The sequence below is a fragment of the Protopterus annectens genome, chromosome 3.part1 (genome assembly GCF_019279795.1).
Source record: "Protopterus annectens isolate FY-2018-M chromosome 3.part1, PAN1.0, whole genome shotgun sequence".
NCBI lineage: Eukaryota > Metazoa > Chordata > Ceratodontiformes > Protopteridae > Protopterus > Protopterus annectens.
The window spans coordinates 1,643,176,452-1,643,197,298 of NC_056732.1; the positions used below are offsets into that span (position 1 = coordinate 1,643,176,452).

At 39.2% G+C, this 20,847-nt stretch overlaps 1 protein-coding gene across 4 annotated transcripts in view; it reads left to right on the plus strand.

Annotated features, from left to right (window-relative positions):
* Positions 1–20,847, plus strand: part of AKAP9 (A-kinase anchoring protein 9) — a 3,155,794-nt gene that overhangs the window by 662,214 nt on the left and 2,472,733 nt on the right. For 3 of the 4 annotated variants that reach the window (XM_044067665.1, XM_044067666.1, XM_044067668.1), the window contains exon 5: positions 20,769–20,825. The exons of the other annotated variant lie outside the window; for it this stretch is intronic. In XM_044067665.1, coding sequence (XP_043923600.1) covers positions 20,769–20,825 — 57 coding nt within the window. The remainder of the gene's footprint in view (positions 1–20,768; positions 20,826–20,847) is intronic. 4 annotated transcript variants of the gene reach the window in all.

A 20,847-nucleotide genomic window follows, 5' to 3' on the forward strand; every position in this document is an offset into this window, starting at 1 on the left:
AGATTATATTATTTTGTACCTTATAAATCCAGAAAATGATACATCAGTGCTATGGAATATTTTAAGACAGTTTCAAGTCTTTTTGGAATATGAAATTAATGAAGATAAAACAAAGGCTATAGTCATAAATTATGTTCCCACATAAATTAATTCAGCAATACCCTTATTTATATGCAGGGCCGGTGTTAGCATTTTGGGGCCCCCCAGCAAATGTCCAGTTGGGGGCCCCCTAGGCACTTTCAGTATAAGTATCATTCTGTCAATGCCACCCCTCTTAAGAAACCTTTTAGTTTGTTCTGCAAGCTTTTAGTAGTAGTACGTACAGAACAGACCTGTAGCTGCAAGCTCTTACATTACAACAGGCCTCTATACCACACTACATTGACCTGTCTATCAAAGAGACACTTACAGTTACTGGCATTTAGTTGCAACAATGATACATTGCAATACCTCTGTGTACAGGTCTGGAATTAAATGAACTGATGACTAAGTCTACCGTTTCAACACCATCCGCACCCTCCTCAGTCCTCTCTTCTGACCCCCCCCCACCCCTTTTGGGCTGTCCATACCATGCACATTACTTTTTTCTTCCTTTTCTCACATTTTGCCTTACTGGTAGCTTTTTCAAAAAGCTATAATTTTCTCTATGCTTTGAAGTGTATTTTAAAGTTTTTTTTTTTTTACACAACCTTTTCACCCAATAATGGCTTGAACAGAAATTATGATTAAGGAAAGAAATTCACTGTTGCTGTTCAACTTTAGTTTTCCTTGCATCCTTTCAGCACTCCATTCGTGAACAAGACAGCACAGTAATAATCATTTAGGAAATAACTCAAATAAGCAAGGGGCCAAGAGGCCGTAGGGTTACAGATGGTCTGGGATGCATTTTAGAGCATATTCTCAGCATTTTACTCCAGTGGTGGCCTAAACGAAAAAGAAAAGAATTTCAGTCTTATTTTTTTTCTTTAAATTGCCTTGGTCATATATTTCAGGTGACTGCTGATATACATGTACATAGCATGCTTCCTCACACCTAACACTCAGTCAGCCCCATGTATATGTGCCTGATGCGTGATTGTGAAAATGATTTCAGTAGTATATTCTAAATTGTTGATCCTAGACAGTACACCACCCCTACACAAGCTATAGTAACCTTCTTTTTACACTTCTGAGGTCTGTGAGAAAAGTAAATAAACAATGACCACACTGTCCTCAGCTCAAACACAAGCTGTAATGACTTCATGTGCATACCTCTAAGGTTTGACTGACGAAAAATAAAGTTGTAATAACCAAGCAATCCCCAGCCCCCCATAACCTACAGCAGCTTTCTGTACAAACACATGTGAGCAGGGCTGGTTTTAGAATGGGTTTGGTTGAAACCAAAGGCTATTATCAGCTTTATCCTAAAAGGGTCATATCTCAGCACTGTTCAGGTTAAACAGCTCAGTCAGAAAATTGATAGATTTTTTCCTCCTGATTTTTCTTCAACCAGCAACAGCTTTTGTGGGCGTCCCCACAGAGTCAAAGATGATTAAGGGAGCCCCCAGTATCCATTTATACAGTGTGGTGAGTGGGGGCCACCAGACTCCAAGAAGATCTAAGTGTCTGAATGTTCTGTGATATATTTTATGGCTTACTTTTGAAATATAATTATTAGGTACATTTTTTTTACTGATACCCAGAAGATTAATGTCTGTGTCCTGGCATTATTGGATGTGTGCAAATATAAAAATCAGTGATACTTTTTACATACTCACATAGACCCACACAAGCATAAGCCATAGTGGTACTAGTTTTGTACTTATTTCACCAAATAGCAATACATTGTGCAACATTGTTACTGCCACACCAGATCATTAACTGCTGTTTAGCAGTCATCAAACAGCAGCGGGGGTAAGTCACTTATTTCCCTCATTGAGGAGTAATGCATACCTGTCACTGTCCCTGATTTCACAGACCTTCCCTGATTTTGTTCATACTTTTGCTTAATCCTTCGTAAAAAGTTTGATTTGCTTGTAAATCTTTCAGGATTACAAACAGTCAATCAATCCAGACATCTGAGTATTATAATTATTGTCCAAAAATACATGTTGATGCAAAAGGTTTTATTCTATTAACTTTTTTAGAAAATTAGAGTAATATTTAAAATGTAGTCCTGATTCTGAGCTTTTATTCTATTATTTTTGGGATTGCACTGAATTCTTAAGCAAAGAAATTGAGAGTTATAGTATCTGGTGTTCTGTTTGTATTTATAAAACTCCCTGAAAGAGAAAATCATCCTTGATCAGAACTATCAGCTCTTCTTAAATCCAAAATTTGCACCGAGATAAGTCAATCTGGGCTGCTGATCTCTCTAGTGCTTACCTTGTTCATGTTCATTATCAGTTGTATCCTAACAGGGTCATATCACAGCCCTGTTCAGTTTAAAGAGCATAATCAGAAAACTATTACATTTTTTCTTCCTCATTTTTTCCCCAACCAGAAGCAGCTTTTGTGGGGTCCCCACACAGTCAAGGATGATTAAGGGGGGCCCTGCTGCCACGGGTATAGCAGGGACCTAAAGCTGGCTATGTAGTTAGTTTTAGTGGAGAAAATGTTCAACAGCAGGGGTTAATTAAGCCAGGGGCACTATGTCAGTGGTAAAATATTTAATGGAATTTTGATGGTTGTTAGTTGACAAAACACGGTTAATGTTGTGTCTTTCGGCTTTTCCCGGTTAGGGGTCGCCACAGCGGAACTCCGGTCCGCTAATGATTGGCAGCAGATTTTTACGTGCTGGCTTGCCGGGCATAACGCACAGCCTTTAACGAAGGAACGCCCATTCACGCATGTCGCCACACAGAAGACGCTCTAACTGAGAATCGAACAGGCAACGTCTAACTGTGAGGCGACAACGCTACCGCAGCACCACCACCGCAGCACAAAACACTGTTAATACAACCAGAAATATCTATGAATTTTAAAGGGGATATAAATAAGAGTTATTACCCATGTGGTTTATTAAGTATACAAGAATGCTCTACTAGCTTTTTTTGGTTTGACAGACATCAGGATAAGATAACTGCTGTGGGTGGGGGCCCCCAGGGTTCGCTGGTGCCTAAAGCCGGTTATGTTTATAGGGACATAACATGAAGTATTTAGGAGTATGGATTAAAAAGGCTTCTGTTATGGCAGCTATGATATGTGGGAAGAGACTAAACAAATGATAATACAAAAACTGAGAAACTGTAAGCTTTTGTTGATGGATACGGATACTAAGATTCAAGCACTGAAAATGATTTTTAGTTCCTTTAGTTTCATGTATGGGTCAGACATGTTTTTATCAACCAGCTGAGAAGTTGTAGACAGTTAACAAAGAGTTAAAGAATGTATCTGGGAGGGGAAGAGGGCAAGCGGTAAGTGGGATAAGTTGATCCTTCCAACAGAGCAAGGTGGTTTAGGCTTATCTGATTTGAAGCGATATTTTAGAGCTACACACTTACGGCTCATATGCATAACACAAGCAGAGGGTTATAATTCAGAAGGGAAAGGGAAGATAATGAGATGGGGAGGGGGTTTCAAGAAATAGAGAGAGGGGGATTTTAAATGCAGATCCTTAAGGTAATTATTATAACAGCAATTATACAGAATATTATATTCATAAAGTAGTAGAAAGTATTCTAAGAACTAAGGCAGCATGGAAATGGGGAAAGGAGATTTTCCAATAGGAATGACTGCAAGTAGGGGTACAAAAAATAGGCAAGAGAGGGGTGGAATTTAGTGGAGCGATTGACAAAGGAACCAAAGTACTGGGAGCAAATAACTAGAGAAGGACAGGTAATAGAGTAAGGTGAGGCCAAGAAGTAATTTGGACTGTGGAGTAGAGACTGCCTTCCCTACTGAAAATTGATGGAGTATAGGCATAGAGAAGGGGATAAGGAAATCATAAGTGAAAGACTTGCACTGGTGGAGTGTTTACATGAATCTAGAACAGAAGCTTGCGGTTAAAAAGAGGTAATTAGTAGGGCATATAAAGTATTTCATGATAACTATAAGAATCTGTCATTGGAGATTAGAAAAGATTGAGTGTGTTACGGTGGGTTAATGCAGTAGGTTGTAATTGAGAGGGGCCCAGGTTCAAAACTTGTCAGAGGTGGTTATTTTTTTTTTAGGGGGGGGTTTGGCATAAAGCTGCAGAGTTTAATTCTCACATGGGGCAATTGGCAAGGCTTAAAATAGGTCACAAGTGCAGTTAGCTTAATACTGGTCTATGAACTTTTTCTATGAGAAGAGAGACTGGAAAAGCAATTTACAAGAGAACAATGGGAGGGCGCATATATATATATATATATATATATATATATATATATATATATATATGTATGCATACGTATATACATATATATCTATATATATATATATATGTGTGTGTATATGTGTGTGTGAGTATATATATATATATATATATATATATATATATATATATATATATGTATACACACATATGTATACATATATGTATGTATACACACACACACACACACACACACACACACACACACACACACACACACACACACACACACACACACACATACATATATGTGATCTTTGCTTGGAAATATTTGTTTAGGTATTTCTATAACCCAAGCAGACTTCAAATAATTTTCCTCTGGTAGATAGCAAATGCTGGCGGTGTGATGGGAAGAAAGAGGTAACTGGAAGCATGTTGTGGGAGTGTAATGAGCTGGCAGATTTTGAAAATCCCTACAGAGTACTCTTGTCAGAAGAATTGGGTGAGCCAATGGCTGTTACTAAGGAAATTATTCTTTTGAGCGGGGGCACATGATCCGAATTGCCTCGGCATAGTAAGGCCTTATTAAGGTTAATTATTTTGACTGTCAAGAAAATGAAAATCAAAGTCTAAACCAACTGTCTTTGAAGTAGTGAATATTGTAAAAGAGATAAAAGAACTGGAAGAGAGATCTTTAGAAAAGAGAACGAGCAAATTACATAGGAATGGATTTTGTGGGAACCATATGTGCAGAATAACGTTCAGGAATACATGGGGGGAGTGATATTTAAAGGAAGGCAGGAATTCAGCTGTTTATGTAATGTTGGATTGATGATAGTTGCAAATAAGGAAAATATATGTGATGTGTTGTATACATTGAAAAATGTTAATATGTTTTGCTTTCTTTTCTGTTAATGTATGTTTGCCTATGTCTTAACTGATAATTTAATAAAGGTTTTTAAAAAAAATCTTTAGAAGAGTCTGTACTGTGACATTTAAAGCTGTGACCCTGGTCCTCTTTTAATACTTATGAAACAACACAAATTGTTGGTTCATTATGAGGCTAGAATGTTTTGCTGTGTAATTAGTTCAGGTTGTGCTGGAGTACTTCGTCCTCTAAGCAAGATTCTTGACTTGAGATTTTCCTCAAAGAAGATAAATCAGCAAAACACCTGAAGTACTTCAGTATGTTTCAGTGAAAAACTCATAGTAACGGTATGTTGCCAATGATTAATTTCCTTTCTGTCTTTTCATTGTAGCTCCTCCCTCCTCCAAATTTGTCTTTATATGTTTTTTCTAGTTGGTTTGTTTGCTTGCAATTAGTCATGGTGCATGAATCTCTTAGAGCACAAGTGTGTCACCACTGAAATGATGAGCAGTTTGGTCTCTTCTAAGTAGGATGGGAGGAGAGGAGATGGGAATTATGTCTATTTACACCTTCCTGCTTGAAATCAAAAACTTTAGAAAATGTTTCACCAAAAGCACTTTCAGAGAGTAAACCTTTTTTTTCAGGGGGGGGGATGCCCTTGCACCCCACACACCCCCTAACTTAAATATACCTACTTTATGGCTGCACAACACTGGAGAAAAGGGAATTCTTCACTGCCAGGGAAAGTGCCTTTGGCAAAACAGTTTTGCTGAAACAGCAGTCAACGAAAGTGCCTCTTATCTACTGGCAGGCAAGGTAAAGGTGGATGTTTATTTTGCAGGAAGTTAGTGTCAGTTTGCCTGCTGCTGATCATTGGGGAACTTTATTATTTCCTTGTTGCTACTGTTTGACACTGAAATGTTCCTTTCAAGATCCCTTTAATAAATTGCTTCTTGCTATCCTGCCTGAAAACTATTAAGTTAGTGAGAAGTTAACTGTAGCTTGAAACTGTACTGTGCATTCATACATACATATATTTCAGCAGGGCCATTAATGCACTTCTAGCCTGCCAATAAACCAAAACACGTGTTCCCATAGTAAGTGTTCAGGCTAGTCTTAAAAATATCTCTGCTAGTACTTGCTTTAATGTAATTTGGTTATCTGATCCATGCATCAGTTGCTCTCTCAGACAACTAATTAGTACACTTCTCATTCCTACAGAATTTCTACATAGGTTGTCTGATGATTCCCTAGTACGTTTTGATGACCCCAACATTCCCATAGATAGTTGTCTCTAAATGTCATATATACCTGAATAAGATTTCCTCTTGGATATCTATAAGAGACACTGTACAACCTCAGATATTTTAGTCTTTTATAATAAGTTAAATTTTCACATCCATGGATGCCCTTGGTATATTTCCGCTATGCTCTTTCCAGTTTATTCATGCTTGTTTTCTTATAAGGTTTCCATATTGTTATTCCATACTGAAGTTTGGATCTAATGTAACTAACCAACAATGACTTTATCATTTCTGATTTCCTAGACTTTATAAAAGTCTTTTTATACAACCTATAGTTCTAGAACTTTCATTAACCAATTGGTTGATATGATAGGAAAAACTCAGAGCTGAATCTACCTATATACCCAGTTCCTTAAATGAGTCTACTGTTTCAGTCACTATGTGCTGTATTAAATATTTGCCTTTCAGTTTATGTCTCCCAAATCTCATATGCTTCGTTTTTGATGTATTTATCAACATGTTATTCTCCTATGCCCAAATGGTGAATTTAGTCAAGTTCTTTTTACAGACGTGTCTTATCTGTAACGCACGTAATTAATTTACCCAATTTCAGGTCATCTGCATATAAACTGTAGAACACCCCAGATGGCAAAGTTAGGTCTGAAGGATACAATCTAAACAAGTAAGGGCCTAGGACAGAACCCTTTGGGGCACCCTAATTGTAACCAAGAATTGTACTGGTCCAATTGCTGGATGAATACTTGTCATGTCCAAGAAGTGTCTGTTAAAGGTTTGTTTGCTTCAGTTTGTTGATAGTGTGCCAGACATTTACAGATTTTTTCACCTAACGAATTTTAGTGTTGCTAAGGAGTAGCTTCCTCCCTCATATTCAATCCTGGTGCTGCCACTTTCAGAACATGCGTGTGCATGTGTGTGTGTGTCTGTGTGTCTGTGCGTGTGCGCTGAAGCAGCTAGGGCGCATTATTGAGTGGCAAGCCTTTTTCTCCTTACAAATTGCTTTATATTGTGTAAGGTGATGTTGAGGGAGTCGAGTAAACCCAAACTGACAAGTAACTGAAAAGGCGGCAAGGTTATTGATCTGTTGTTGCACTCAATGTGAGTTCTCACTTTGGTTACACTTTTACACCCTAGATTCGCATAGGCAGAACAGATGTTCTGTAGCAGTACCTTAAGGTGTTATTAAAAACTCTTTCTTTCTTTTCATGAAATGGAGGCATAGTTTGCCTCTGTCCATATAAACCATATTGGTCAGTCTGTTTCATTAACTTTTGTTATAACAAGCACAGCAAAACGTTGTCATGCACAATGAAGGTGAGGGCTGTTAGCATTTCTACTGCTAGTTTTAAAACATGTCAGTACAGGATATAATGAAGCTGTGATTTTGACTGGTATGCACACATTTGCTAAACATTACAAGCTAGACGTTTAATGGAAAAAAATAACACAAGAACGGGCCAGTTTGGGACAGTATTGTTAAAAAAGACTCTGTTAACTGTCCACCACTGTTTCTTTTCTAATTGCTAGATTGACCAAAAAAAAAGAATATGGTTAGAGTTCTCCAAAAGAGAGGTGTATTTGTATGGGGCAGTTATTATGACACTAGATCTTTGAAGGGCAGCCTTTGCACTTTATGGATTCTGACCCACTTTGGGCAGTTTACACTAGCTGGGATCCAAAGCAGAGTTGGAGGATGGAGCACCTGTGTTAAGCCCAGATTAAAATCCCCTTTTATCGTAAGTCAGGGGGTTCGGGGCCATTAGAAGCTCTGAGGATCTAGATGTTCTGTGATGCATTTTATGCTGTATTTTTAAAAGATAATAATTTTTTTCTTTTTTTTCTTACTGCTAGTCAGAAGATTTATGTATGTCAGTGTTTCCAGTATTGTTTGTGCCCACAGGAAGCATCAGTGATCATTTCTTTCATACATACAGGCACACACGCATACTAACACTGCTCCTAACAAATAAGTTTTGTCACACGATACTCAGATGGATACATGTGTATACACAAGTGAGCACACACACTGCACTCTTACCAGTAGTTCGGAGGAATACCTCTTCACCTATACCATGTCTTTAGGCTGTTGGAGGAAACTAGAGCACCTGGATAAAATTCACACAGAAAGGGCCACACCCTTTTAGTCATCCAGATAATCAAGAGCTGTGAGATGGCAGTGCTACTTGTTTTGCCACCATGCCAACGATCCATTGCTTTCACACACATTCAGCTCAGACTGCCAAAGACGGACAGCAGTAAGAGCTGTACTGATGTTTGACTGTGATGGAAAGTGGCAGACATTATTTCCAACTTGTTGCTAGATATATGGCGGCATCCCCCACGTATGCACGCACACACACACACACACACACACACACACACACACACACACACACACACACACTCTCTTAAGCCATAACATTATCATTTTACATTGATTTCAGTACATATTGTATACTACATGACATTGCAACTGCCAAGCCAGGTCACTTACTGTTTAAATGTGATCAAATAAAAGCAGAGATGAGCCACTTTTGTTCATAGATGGTTTCTATACCTGTCAGTTACAGTAACATTATCAACTCTGTACATGTCAGTTGTCTGATTGCAGTTTAAAATGGCAACAATAAGGTGTTCCAGCCTGCTTCACACAAATGCATACTGTTCCAGATTACTGACTGTTTAGCTTGATCAAATGACAACAGGGGTCAGTTACTTTTATCCTCACAAAACAGCCCCAGCCATTTTATTGACTGCGTATATCTCAAATTTCTGATTCTGATAAAAAGGTATAATGCCCACAGTAACTTGTTTCAGCTTTATGTCAAACACCCAGTATCCCTACTAAGCTTATTACCACCTACTAATGGCCACAGTAATGTGTTTCACCATTTATTCACACAGACAAGCAGTAGTTCTGCCAAGCTTAGAACCACATAGAAGCACATAGTACAAGTCCATGTAAATATTATATAGTTAATTCATTTTTTTTTACACTCCACTTGCCTGTTTTATCCTTTGTAAGATGATAGGATAGCCAGTGCATACCAGTACTTGTTTGGAACCACAACAACAGAGAAACCTTTTTTAAAGTTCAGAAGCACTCGTATTCCTGTTTCTGCAGTAACTGCAGGTCTAGCCAACTGGAGAAAAAGACGAGCTAATGTAACTGTCTTTTTGTATTTTCTGACTGTCTGCTTAATGCAGCATTGCAGCATTAAGACTTGCTTTTTTTCAGCAAGTAATGTATTACTTTTTTCTAGTAAGTGTGAAGCCCTAAGATGGTTGAAGCCCTGGGTATTTTCCCATTTTACATCCCTCCCCCAACTCTGGCCCTGCCTCCCCACCATCCCTTTTTATGTTTGAATTAGGATTTTACAAATGATGTGTATGTGTAGTCTTCTGCTTAGTAGCTGTATATAGTTGTGCTGTCTTGACAGAGCTGTAGTCATTATGTGACTGAACGGGTCCCTTTTAGTTAATCGAAAATTCAGTTCAGCGAACGGCATTTTCAGTGCAATTACATCAAACATGCCATTCGTCGAACTGTTCATACTGTGATCACGATACAGTGAAGATTGGAAAATGTCTTTTCCTCACTGTAGTGCAGTTTCGGAGTTGGTATATATAATTAGCAGAGAGAGTGTGGGGCACAGTCCCCCACAAGAGTGGAATTCGATGAACGGCATTTCTGATGAAATGCCATTTGTTGAAGTGAGTTTTCAGTGATTTAAAATAGATCCAACTGAACTGTAGATCTGATGTCATTTTCAGTCATTCCTCAATGTGTAGGTCTCCTATCAATTCCTTGGGTCCAACTCAGCCAATCTCCTTAGATTCTTGAATCCGAGCTCCTCCCTTTATGCATAATGCCCTTTCCTTGTAAGATTACCTCAGATTTTGTTCATTGCTCTAACAGCCCGGTAGGGACTACATTCTCTTGAGCTCTAAGGTGCCTTTCTAGGTTTTGTGAGTAAATGCAATTTTTTACTTCTATTTTCTAACCTTTAATATATATTTCTATTTAGCCTTTCTCCCTTTACTCTGCCTTACCTTCGTTCTTTCCATTTAGGTAACTTTTTATACCACTGTTGGTACTAGGCCTTCCTTCTACTGTTAGGTATTCTTCCCTACATCATTGGTAGTTAATCTGTCGTCTAAATCAATTTGTGAAAAACTCCAAGTTCTGGATGGTCACAGTTTAGTCCATTTTGCCTCTTCTGCAGAAGCATGGCTGGGTGTGCTGTGTAGATCTTCAAGATGCTTACTATCACATCAAAATACACAGGCACTCTCAGAGATATCTGCTCTTTCTGCTGGAAGACAGTCATTACCAGTTCAGAGCCCTGCCCTTTGGTCTCACCACAGCCCTCAAGGTGTTCACCAAATGCATGGCAATGGTGGCAGCTCATCTCAGACTGCATGGATTGAGTGTTTCCTTATTTAGACAACTGGCTTCTCTCTGCACCAACCAAGCATCTCCTAGAGAAGGCTGTTCATTCCTAGGGATCACAGTAAATCTTTCCAAGTCCCAACTTCATCCAGTTCAAATCTTGGAGTTTATAGAAGCTCTCCTGGACACAGTCAGACAATTTGCATTCTTACCTCAGAGCAGAATTCATTCCCTAAGATTGCATGTCAGACAGATTATAGACCATCCCTGTACTTCTGCGAGATTCGTTCTTCAATCTTTAGGTTCTATGGCTGCAGTGATCATTCTATTACATGGCTCACTTTCACATGAGGATTCTCCAATGGACCCCGTCAATACAATGGTTGATACTTTGACATCCGTTAAAGTATCCTATAAAGATTTCACGAGCCTGCAAGGATTCCCTACTTTGGTGAATCCAGTCAAATGAACTTTCAGGGATTCTCGTTTATCTTTCCTCCTCCAAAGGCCACCCTGACCACACTGACACCTCCCAATTGGGGTAAGGTGGGGCATTTCTTGGGACAGACTCTTCAGGGTACATGGTCCCCAGAAGAGACCAATTTGCATATCAAGTGTCTTAGAGATGACAGGGGTCCTATTAACATTGCAGGCCTTTCCGAACTGTCTACCTCTATGTATGTGTGCTATCCAGACAGGCATTATGTCAGTGGTTTGGTATATCAGCAAACAGGGGGAACCAGATCTTACCTCCTTAGATGAGAAGCAATGAGAGTCTGGCATGGGCAATCTCCTTCAACTACTTTATTGTAATAATGCACATTCCGGGGAAATCCAACACCTTGGCCGACAAGCTCAGCAGATTCATACCCATGCAGCATGAGTGGTCTGTCAATCCTGTAGTGACAGAAATGAGTTTTTCATTCCTGGCGTCAACCTCGCTGTGACCTATTTGCCTCTCACCTCAACAACAAATGCACTAGATTCTTTGCCCTAATTCCCCCCTCAGGGAGAGATGCTCCAGTCCACGTTTGGTACCTTGGTCTTCTGTATGCTGATCCTCCCCTTCCCCCTTAATACTCAGATTTCTTCAGAAAGCACAGTGATTGAAGAGCAAGGTAATCTTCCTTGCTCTCTTCTGTCCTTGGCAGTTGTGGTTCACCTACCTATGGCCTCATCTTTTATGTCCACCTTGGACACTGAACCTCATTCCAGATTTTCTGTTGCACCCATTGGGAATTATTCATCCAGACATTCAAGGCCTGAAGTTAACTGCATAGTTTCTCCCATTCCATTGATGGCTAGATAGTCCATGCTTTACTCTTCACTTTGTCAGATTTTATCCTCATCTCAAAAACTTTCCACCAGAAAGATTTACAAGAGTAAATGGAAGAGCTTTTTCATTTTGGGCAAAACTAAGAAAACTGGATCCCTTCACAGCTCCAATTCTTACTATATTGGATTTTTTTACTTCAGTTTTTCAAGATGGTGCAAGTTTCTCCACCGTTAAAGTCCAGCTTGCAACCATCTTTAATTATCACATAGGATATAATGCCTTCCCTCTAGCTTCTTCTAATCTTTGTAAGGCTTTTCTAAAGGGTACTCTTCTGCATAGACCTCCAATAAGAGATCGTACTGTACACTGTGATCTTACTGTTTTTTTACAAACTTTAACTCAATCCCCTTTGAACCTTCGGCTGAGTCAGACCTGAAATTTCTCTCTTGGAAAGCAATATTTCTTGTTGCTATAATATCAGCAAGGTGAGTTTCTGAACTCCAAGCACTCGCTTCAGAACCATCTTATCTGTTTTTTTCACAAAGACAGAGTGACATTATGTACAAATCCTTCCTTTCTGCCAAAAGTTGTTTGAGTCAAATATGATTCAGTTGATTTACCAGTTTTCTTTCCAAACTTTGACAATAATGGAGAATACATGCTACATCTTTTAGATGTACATAGACAACTTCGTTTTTTTACCTCCATAGAACTAAAGGATTTTGAAAACTGATCAACTGTTTATTTCCTTTGCTAAAATCAAATTGGGAAAACCAGTATCTAAGGTTAAGTTAGCTAAATGGATAACAGGCTGCATTTCCTTCTTATATTCTGTAAGATGTTTGTCATTATCTAAATCTACAAAGGCTCATTCACCTAGATCTATGGCTACACCATCTGCTTTTTTGAACCAGAGCTTCAGTTGATGACATTTGTACCGTGGCTACTTGGTACAGTTCCCATACATTTATTGCTCATTACAAGTTGGGCATCATATCCAGAAACAGAGCTGTATTTGGCTCCCTGGTTATATGGAATGTCATTCCATGAGGGCCACCCAAGATTATAGTAGCTGGGGACTCTGTCTCATACATTGAGGAATGAATGAAAATGACAACACCAGATATTTATGTGCTCACCTTAACTATGCATCTGTGTTGTCCATTTTCTTTCTTCCTTAACTCCCCACCTAATTTCCCCCTATCCTTATCATTTGGGAGTGACCTGGTGAATTATTTGAGAAACTTTGTCTGTATCCTGTTTTTTGCTATATTTATTATTATTATTGTAAGTATTTATGCCTGCTGGCATATTTAGCAGCAGCAAACTCGATCTGAGTTAATCTGTCAAGTAAGAGGCATTATGGGTAAAGGGAGGAGCTCGGGAGTCGGATCCAAGAATCTAAGGAGATTGGCCGAGTTGGATCTGAGACACATATGTTGAGGAAGAATGAAAATGGACAACACAGATGCATAGTTATGGTGAGTACATAACTTAAATTTTTGTTACTTTAAGTTAGCGTGTGTGTGTGTGTGTGTGTGTGTGTGTGTGTGTGTGTGTGTGTGTGTGTGTGTGTGTGTGTATGTGTATATATATATATATATATATATATATATATATATATATATATATGCACATGTGTGTGTGTGTGTATATGTATATATAGTATATATATATATATATATATATGTGTGTGTGTGTGTGTGTGTGTGTGTGTATATATATATATATATATATATATATATATATATATATATATATATATCTATATATAAAATAGAATATATAAACAGTATGTGTATATGTACATATATGTATGGGTCTAGTTCAGAAGACTGACAAACCAAAAGACTGAAAATTCAAAATACTGAACGTGTTTTTAATGCAGGGAGTAAGGTCCCTGCACCCCTCATGTGAGTGGCAGCGCCCCCCACACCCCCTGCTGACTATACATACCAACTTCAAGATTGCACAGTAGTGTAGAAGGGACAAATTCCATCATTCAGTATTTTGAATTTTCAGACGCCTCACCGGGAAAAGCTGAAAGACACAACAACAACAACAGTCTTTTGGGATTCGGACTTTTGGTTTTTCATTCTTTTGAAGTAGGCCAATATGTGTATATATATATATATATATATATATATATATATATATATATATATGGGTCTACCTGACATGGTCGACAGTTTCTTTGGTCGACAGTTCATTTGATCGACAAGCATTTTAGGTGGGGGGTTTCGCCTAACTATATATATCAACTCCAGGGTTGCACAACATTGGGGAAGGGGGCAAATCTGCTTGTCGACCAAATGAACTGTCGACCAAATGAGTGTCGATTATATGAACTGTCGACCATGTCAGGTAGACCCATATATATATATATATATATATATATATATATATTTTTTTTTTTTTTTGCGGGGGGGGGGGACAAGTAACAGCTGATGCTGTAGGAAAAGCAGTACAAATCTGGTTTACTGCCCTACAAGGGGGACTTTTGAGTCTTGCAAAATTGATCTGATAACTCTTGCCTGTGGGAAGAAGTACTGCTTTGAGTGCCTCACATACTTGTAATTTCTGCCTTCTGTTTTCTAGGAATAAGGTTGGATCCGTTTAAGCCTTATTATTTTGTCTGAGTTTAGATTTTCTCTTTCTTTTGCGAAAGAACTGTAATCACATCCCCTCCCCTTGGCACCTTTCTTATTTGAAGTTAGGTAAATCACAAATTTCTTCATTTATGAATGTTTAGCCCAAGTATTTGTGTAACAGACACTTTTTCTTTACAACTCCGTACTTTTTAGCGTATCTGCATTCTCTGTCTTTCTCTGCCTCCATATTTGTCTTTAAAATGCTCTGAGTTTGTCTTGCCTGAATGGGACTGTCTTTTCATCAGAAGGAGACTTTGCTTTTTATATTGCTTCCTTCTGTTTATAGATTCCTAGATGGATACTAGGCTAATGACCACAAGGGCCCTTATAAGCCTCGCTATGCATCCCAAGTGTGACTCATAAATTTTATTATATAGGGGTGATTTACTGAGTGCCTCTGACCACAAGAGACGTATAGGTGCCAGATGAGAGGTGAATTTTCAGTTACCCATCCATTGGTCCAGGTTACACTTCAATAGGGTTAGAAAGGAGCTCTGCTTCACATGGACGGGGAGCATGTTCTAGAGAATGGGAATTCTCTGAGAAACATATCTGTCTCTCCAACATATGTATGTCATAAGCAAAATTTAGGTCTTTTAATCTAGTAGTTCTGATGGTGTTTGTTTTGAAGATGTGCAAAAAGATTCATAAAAACAGGATCCAGGGATGCCTTGTATGTCAGGCAAAGATCACCTCTCAGAAGTCAATATGATACCAAGTAAAGAGAGAGAGTTTTGAGGTGATAAGCACAGAACATTGTGTTTATTCACTGTAGTCTTTTTGTGAGGAACCTTTGTAAGTATTCTAGTTGCTGCATGTGTCTGGTCTGGTACATACCAAAGTGGGCATTATACTGTAGGAGGGTCTGATGAAGCCAAGTACAATGTTTCAATGACCTCTTTGAACCTAGATGCCATGCCCTTACTTATAAGTTGGGCAACATCAAAGGATTTTCTGAGTACCTCTGACACATATGATAAACTGCGCCAATACTCGAAGGCTAGGTTATTCTCTGTGCGAGTTCTCAGATTCCGAACTAGTGAATTGACTTTTATGGGTGTTTTATTGATAAGTTACCTGGTGTGGCAGACTTCCCAAAAGGTACTTAATGCATTTCTTGGCGTTGAGTTTTAAGCTATGGCTTTGGCACTAAGCGCTTGTCTGTGTTAGACCTTCCTGAAGGGTATTCTCATCTTGAGGAGGTTCAGTGACTTCCACCAGTTTGCAGTCATCTGCAGACTTGGTTAGCCAGAGGCCTTTGATATTGGCTTTAACAGCTGAGAAGTAGATACCAGATTGGATTTAGACCGAGCACAGAGCCCTGCGCAACTCCACTGATGACCAGCCTCTTTGTGGAGGTGGCCTCGCCAGTCCTAACCTTTTGGGCCCTATCCATGAGCCAGCTAGCTGTCCAGCATGTTACAAAGAGGTTTATGCCTAGTTCCTTACGTTTGTTGACAATGCCTGAGTGGGGTATTGTATCAAATGCTTTAGCCAGATCTAGGCAGGCAGTATGCACTCTTTTCCTCTCATTCATTGCCTTAGTGACCTTTTCAAAGAAGTCCACCAGGTTCAGTAAGTATGACCATCCTTTGACAAAGCTGAACTGGGAAGGATCCAGTATCTGGAGGTCTCCTGTGTCCTTTTTAATAATTTCTATGGCTTTGCAATTGCTGTTATCCAGTCTCGTTGGGACTGGTCTTTAGGCTGGATAAACTAATGGCTGGTTAATCAGAAAATGCATACAAAATAGCATTTATAGATTATAAATCAGCTAGAATAACAGGATTTGAGTTAGTATGCATTTTTATAATGAATATGAAGTCTAAAACTCAAATGTTTGTCGTTAGGTGGAAGTGTCTTTTTTCTCTGTTTTCTTTTGCTAGGGCTATGGCAGAAATTTGATGGCCTGTTAAAGTGAGGCCAAATAAGAGGGAGTCTGCTGTAAGACTAGTTAGATTAATGGGCCTGTAGTTTCCATAATCTGTTGAAGGTCTTTTGTTATGAAGAGATAACAGTCACAGTCCTTCATTCCTGTGGCAGAAAATCTGTTCTAAGACTTTAGTTAAAGTGACTCCAGAGGTCCTGATAAGTTATATTTTAGACTGCTTAGGAGACATTCCTGGATGTTATCAGGGCCCACTGAGGCTGTGTCTGTAGCTTCAGTGAGCACCGGCAGTACATGCTCCCTAGTTATGGTTGGAGGAGTTATGTTTGAGGGTGTTTCTTGGGGTATTGTTGGGGGTGAGAGGGAGTTGAATTTGTCCACTAACATGTTTGCCATATTACCAGGTTCAGTGAGTGTGGCACCATTAACTGACAGTTCACACATTGCTGTGTGCTGCCCTTGAGTCTTCTGACATAGCTGAAGAAGGGCGTTATGGTTATCTTTTACCTGTGAGGCTGTCTTAACCTCAAAGTTGAATTTGTTTGCCATAATTAACCTTTTAGTTGCATATTTAGTTTGATGAGAGTTTTTATCTTTATGGAAAGTAACCTTCCTGACTTATGCCATAATTTTTTTCCTCTTGTTGTATATTCTGTTTAAATTGGGATGCCACTAGAGCGGTTTGTTTCTGTGGCTAGTTCTGGACTTGTTGGTAGTTATAGCAGCCTCTATGCAGCCATCTTCTTGGTTGTACGGAGTTTCTGAGAGCAATTCAGCATAGACTCCTGTGTTCTTGGTGGATTAGAGGGGCATTGAATTTTGACAAGGCATCTCTTAGGTAATTTTCCTTGCAATTGTTCCTGTTACGGGCTTTACTAGAATTATGGAGCTGATTTTGATTTCAAAAATAGACCGTTTTAAGGTCAGACCTTGCCATTGAGGATGAGACATGGTGGGGGAGGGATGCAGCTTTCTTATGTATTTGTGAGTATGAGGTCAGGTATTTTGGAGCCTCTAGCGGGCGTATTCATTATTTAATCAAAGGTGTTTGTATTTATGAAGTCCAAGAATCTCTTTGCCTGTAGGTTTGAGGCCATGTAGAATCTCTAGTCTATAGAGGGTCAGTTAAAGTCTCCCATGAGTAGGGTGCTAAGTTAGATGGTAAGTGTCTCAAGTAGGTACTAGTGTGCATTGTAAGCTTTTTGGGACATAGAGGATGACCTACAGCTGGCTAGGATATTGTATTTTGTGTATGGTGATCTGCACATTTTCTTTAGAGCTGTTCTTACCAGGGTGGGTTCTTCTACCTCTTTATTCATGGGCTGTATCTGGGGGCAGTACATCTTCTGTGGGGGGGAGGTTTTTTCATTCAGAAGCTGTTGGAACCTGTTTATCCCTGTATATGTTCTATAGTCTTTTCACAGCTGTTTTGAGACGCTGCCATTCTTTTTAACTCTAGATATTTCTTCTTCCTGGGGTGATAGAGCCATGTGTATTCTCTTATACTTGTGTGTTTTGCTGCAGTCAATGTCCAGATTTTCAGCTTAGTCTCTGTTGCCCATAGCACCTTCCTTGATCACTGCTTGATTCTGGCCGCCAGTTGTTTATACTGCCAGTCCACCATTTCACTGGAGATGACTTTGTAATCTTTGATTGTGTTCCAATTCTCTTTCCCTTGTAGGAGGACGTCTACCAGAGTTTCATGTTGGCTAGTCATATATGTGATCTTGTGACCATCCCTCTTGCCAAACCACATGTTGGCCAACATTAAGCCATCTGCCAGACAGAATAGACTCCTCTTCTGTATTCCTGTTGTCCCACCTATGTGGACCCAGACAGTCCTTATGTCCTTTTCTGTCAGTTCCCAATATGAGCATTTTGGTCCCCCATTATTAACACCAAGTCATATTTCCCTGATTATTTGGTAGGTCCTACAACTTCTGTGTGAATGCACTGTTTTTCTCACTATCACAACACTGATGTGGGGCATAGGCTGAGATTGTGAATATTGCAGTCACAGTCTTGTTGTGGAGCTTAGGATGAAGTGATTAATACTGTGCTATTTTTTCACTGGAGTCAGATTGTGCTGAGTGTGTCATCTTTCACTGTCTTCAGAAGACTCTCCTACACTACAATTGCCACACCATTTCTGTTCTGTTCTGTTCTCCCTCTCAGTAGTAAACTGTGGATCCCACGCCAAGTAACTTTGCTGCATTGTCCTTCCATTTTGTCTCCTTGATACACAGGATGTTCAGTGTCTTCCTTACCACCATGTCATCCACTTCCAAGATGTGTCTTGTGAGTGAACCTGTACCGAGTGTAGCAATCCTTTCTTCACGTTTTATCATTTGATTGGCGTTATGTCCTGTTTCTTTCAGCTCTGTCCTAGGTAACCCAAGCTGGGGCATTAGTCAGTGTAACCAAATCACCTAAGAGTCAGTTTTTACACCAATGATTCTGCATTCTCTAATCCATGCTCTCCTGTCTAGAGGACACTGTCCATCTCAGTTGATGCCTAATGTATTTGATTAACTGCTCACCAGCTAAAATTTGTGCCAGTACCCATGACTCCATTCAATTTTTTATGTGCATTTTGAGTTGGACACACCCAGCATGTTTTTGAGAGGTTGAGAAGAACCCAAACGAGGCACATGGAAAGCATGCAAAGTCTACACAAGCATTGGTTGGAGGTCAAGATTGAACATTGATCAAACCTTGTACATGGGAGGCAAAGACCTTAACCATTATCCGAAGCATATCCTGTTTTAAAAGTAGTGTGTTTCACTGAGAGGTTAGTTCCATCCCATACTGCTTGATACATGCCACATGCAGGTCAGATTTAACACTTTTCCCCTGTGTACATGCATTCCAGAAACACCATGGCAGCAGGCATTTTAAGATCCTGGCATGCATCATCTCACCTTCTTCTGCCATCTAGGTATTCATTTTATCTCTACATTTTCCCTTTCTTCCCTTGTACAAATTAAGGTATTTTTTCCTGCTTAAAGGTGATCCACAGTTCTTCCTCTACTGCCAGTGTCATGGTTGTCAGACTACCGTATTTATATGACTATGTCTGGAGCTAGGTAGTGCATGTATATAACGAGTAGCAGTCCAGGGAGCTTCTTACAAAAACCTATGCCTTGGATGGTTCATACCTCCCAGGTAGTGCATCTTTATAATGGACAGTCTGGGGAGCTTCTCAGACAAAAAACAGACTTTGGTGGTTCACTGCTTCCCTTTTTCTTGTAACACTTCTTTCTTTTGTTTTACCCCCCAATAAACATGCGCATGCACGCACACACACACATACACTTTTTGGAAAACAAGTATCTTAACTTTCACTTTTTATTTAAAATCCTTCTCACTTGTAACATCGAGTTGGGGACTGTAGGCAGTGAAGCATGAATAGTGTAGTTTTGTTTCAGGTTTGGTTATATACTTTCATAGTCTGACTTCCAGACCTTTGGACTGGGTTTCAGATGTGGAGAGTCTTGTTAGCTATGTAGCAGGGTGAGAGGAAATCTGCCCTTACTGTTATGAAGCAGAACACATATTGTGGTAGCATACATCTTATCTGAACTCTGCAACTGATTCTGTGGTACTAAATAGTAGACTTGATAAAATCTGAAGGTATGTTGTTGGTGGGTGTGGATATGCGTGTTTCTCTCGTCTCTTTCTCTATCTGCAGAATCAAGCTGTAATTCTGGAATTGTCCGTAACACTTCAGCAGATGAAGTCAATGCTTTGTACCTGTAGCCTGTCTGATTTTTTTTACAGACGTGTCTGTCATTTATTCTTTATTGCTCTATTATCACAGTTGTCAGGGAAATTAACAGCACCGATGGAGTTTTATCAAAGCCATGAATTGCAGCAGATAAAAATCAGGGCAATTATAGCAGTATTCATACATTAGATGATTATGTGATGTTGCCATCTCTGTAGGTAAGAGCTTTCCTGTTTCTTAGCATAACATTATATTCTCATGCTACTGCGTGTACAGTCATTTAAAAGACAGTGAGACATAAGTGATACTGTTTTGAAATGCATTAACCAAAACGGAAAAATGGAAATCATTTTGCTTTCAGATTATATTGAATAAGTTATTATTCTTTGAATTAAAGTAGATGTAACATAATCTGAATTATTTCACACAGGAAAAAGATTTCAATACCCTGTTCGAGAACGCTGGCACAACTTCAGGATTTTTTATGGTAGTGTAAAAGCTGAATGAAA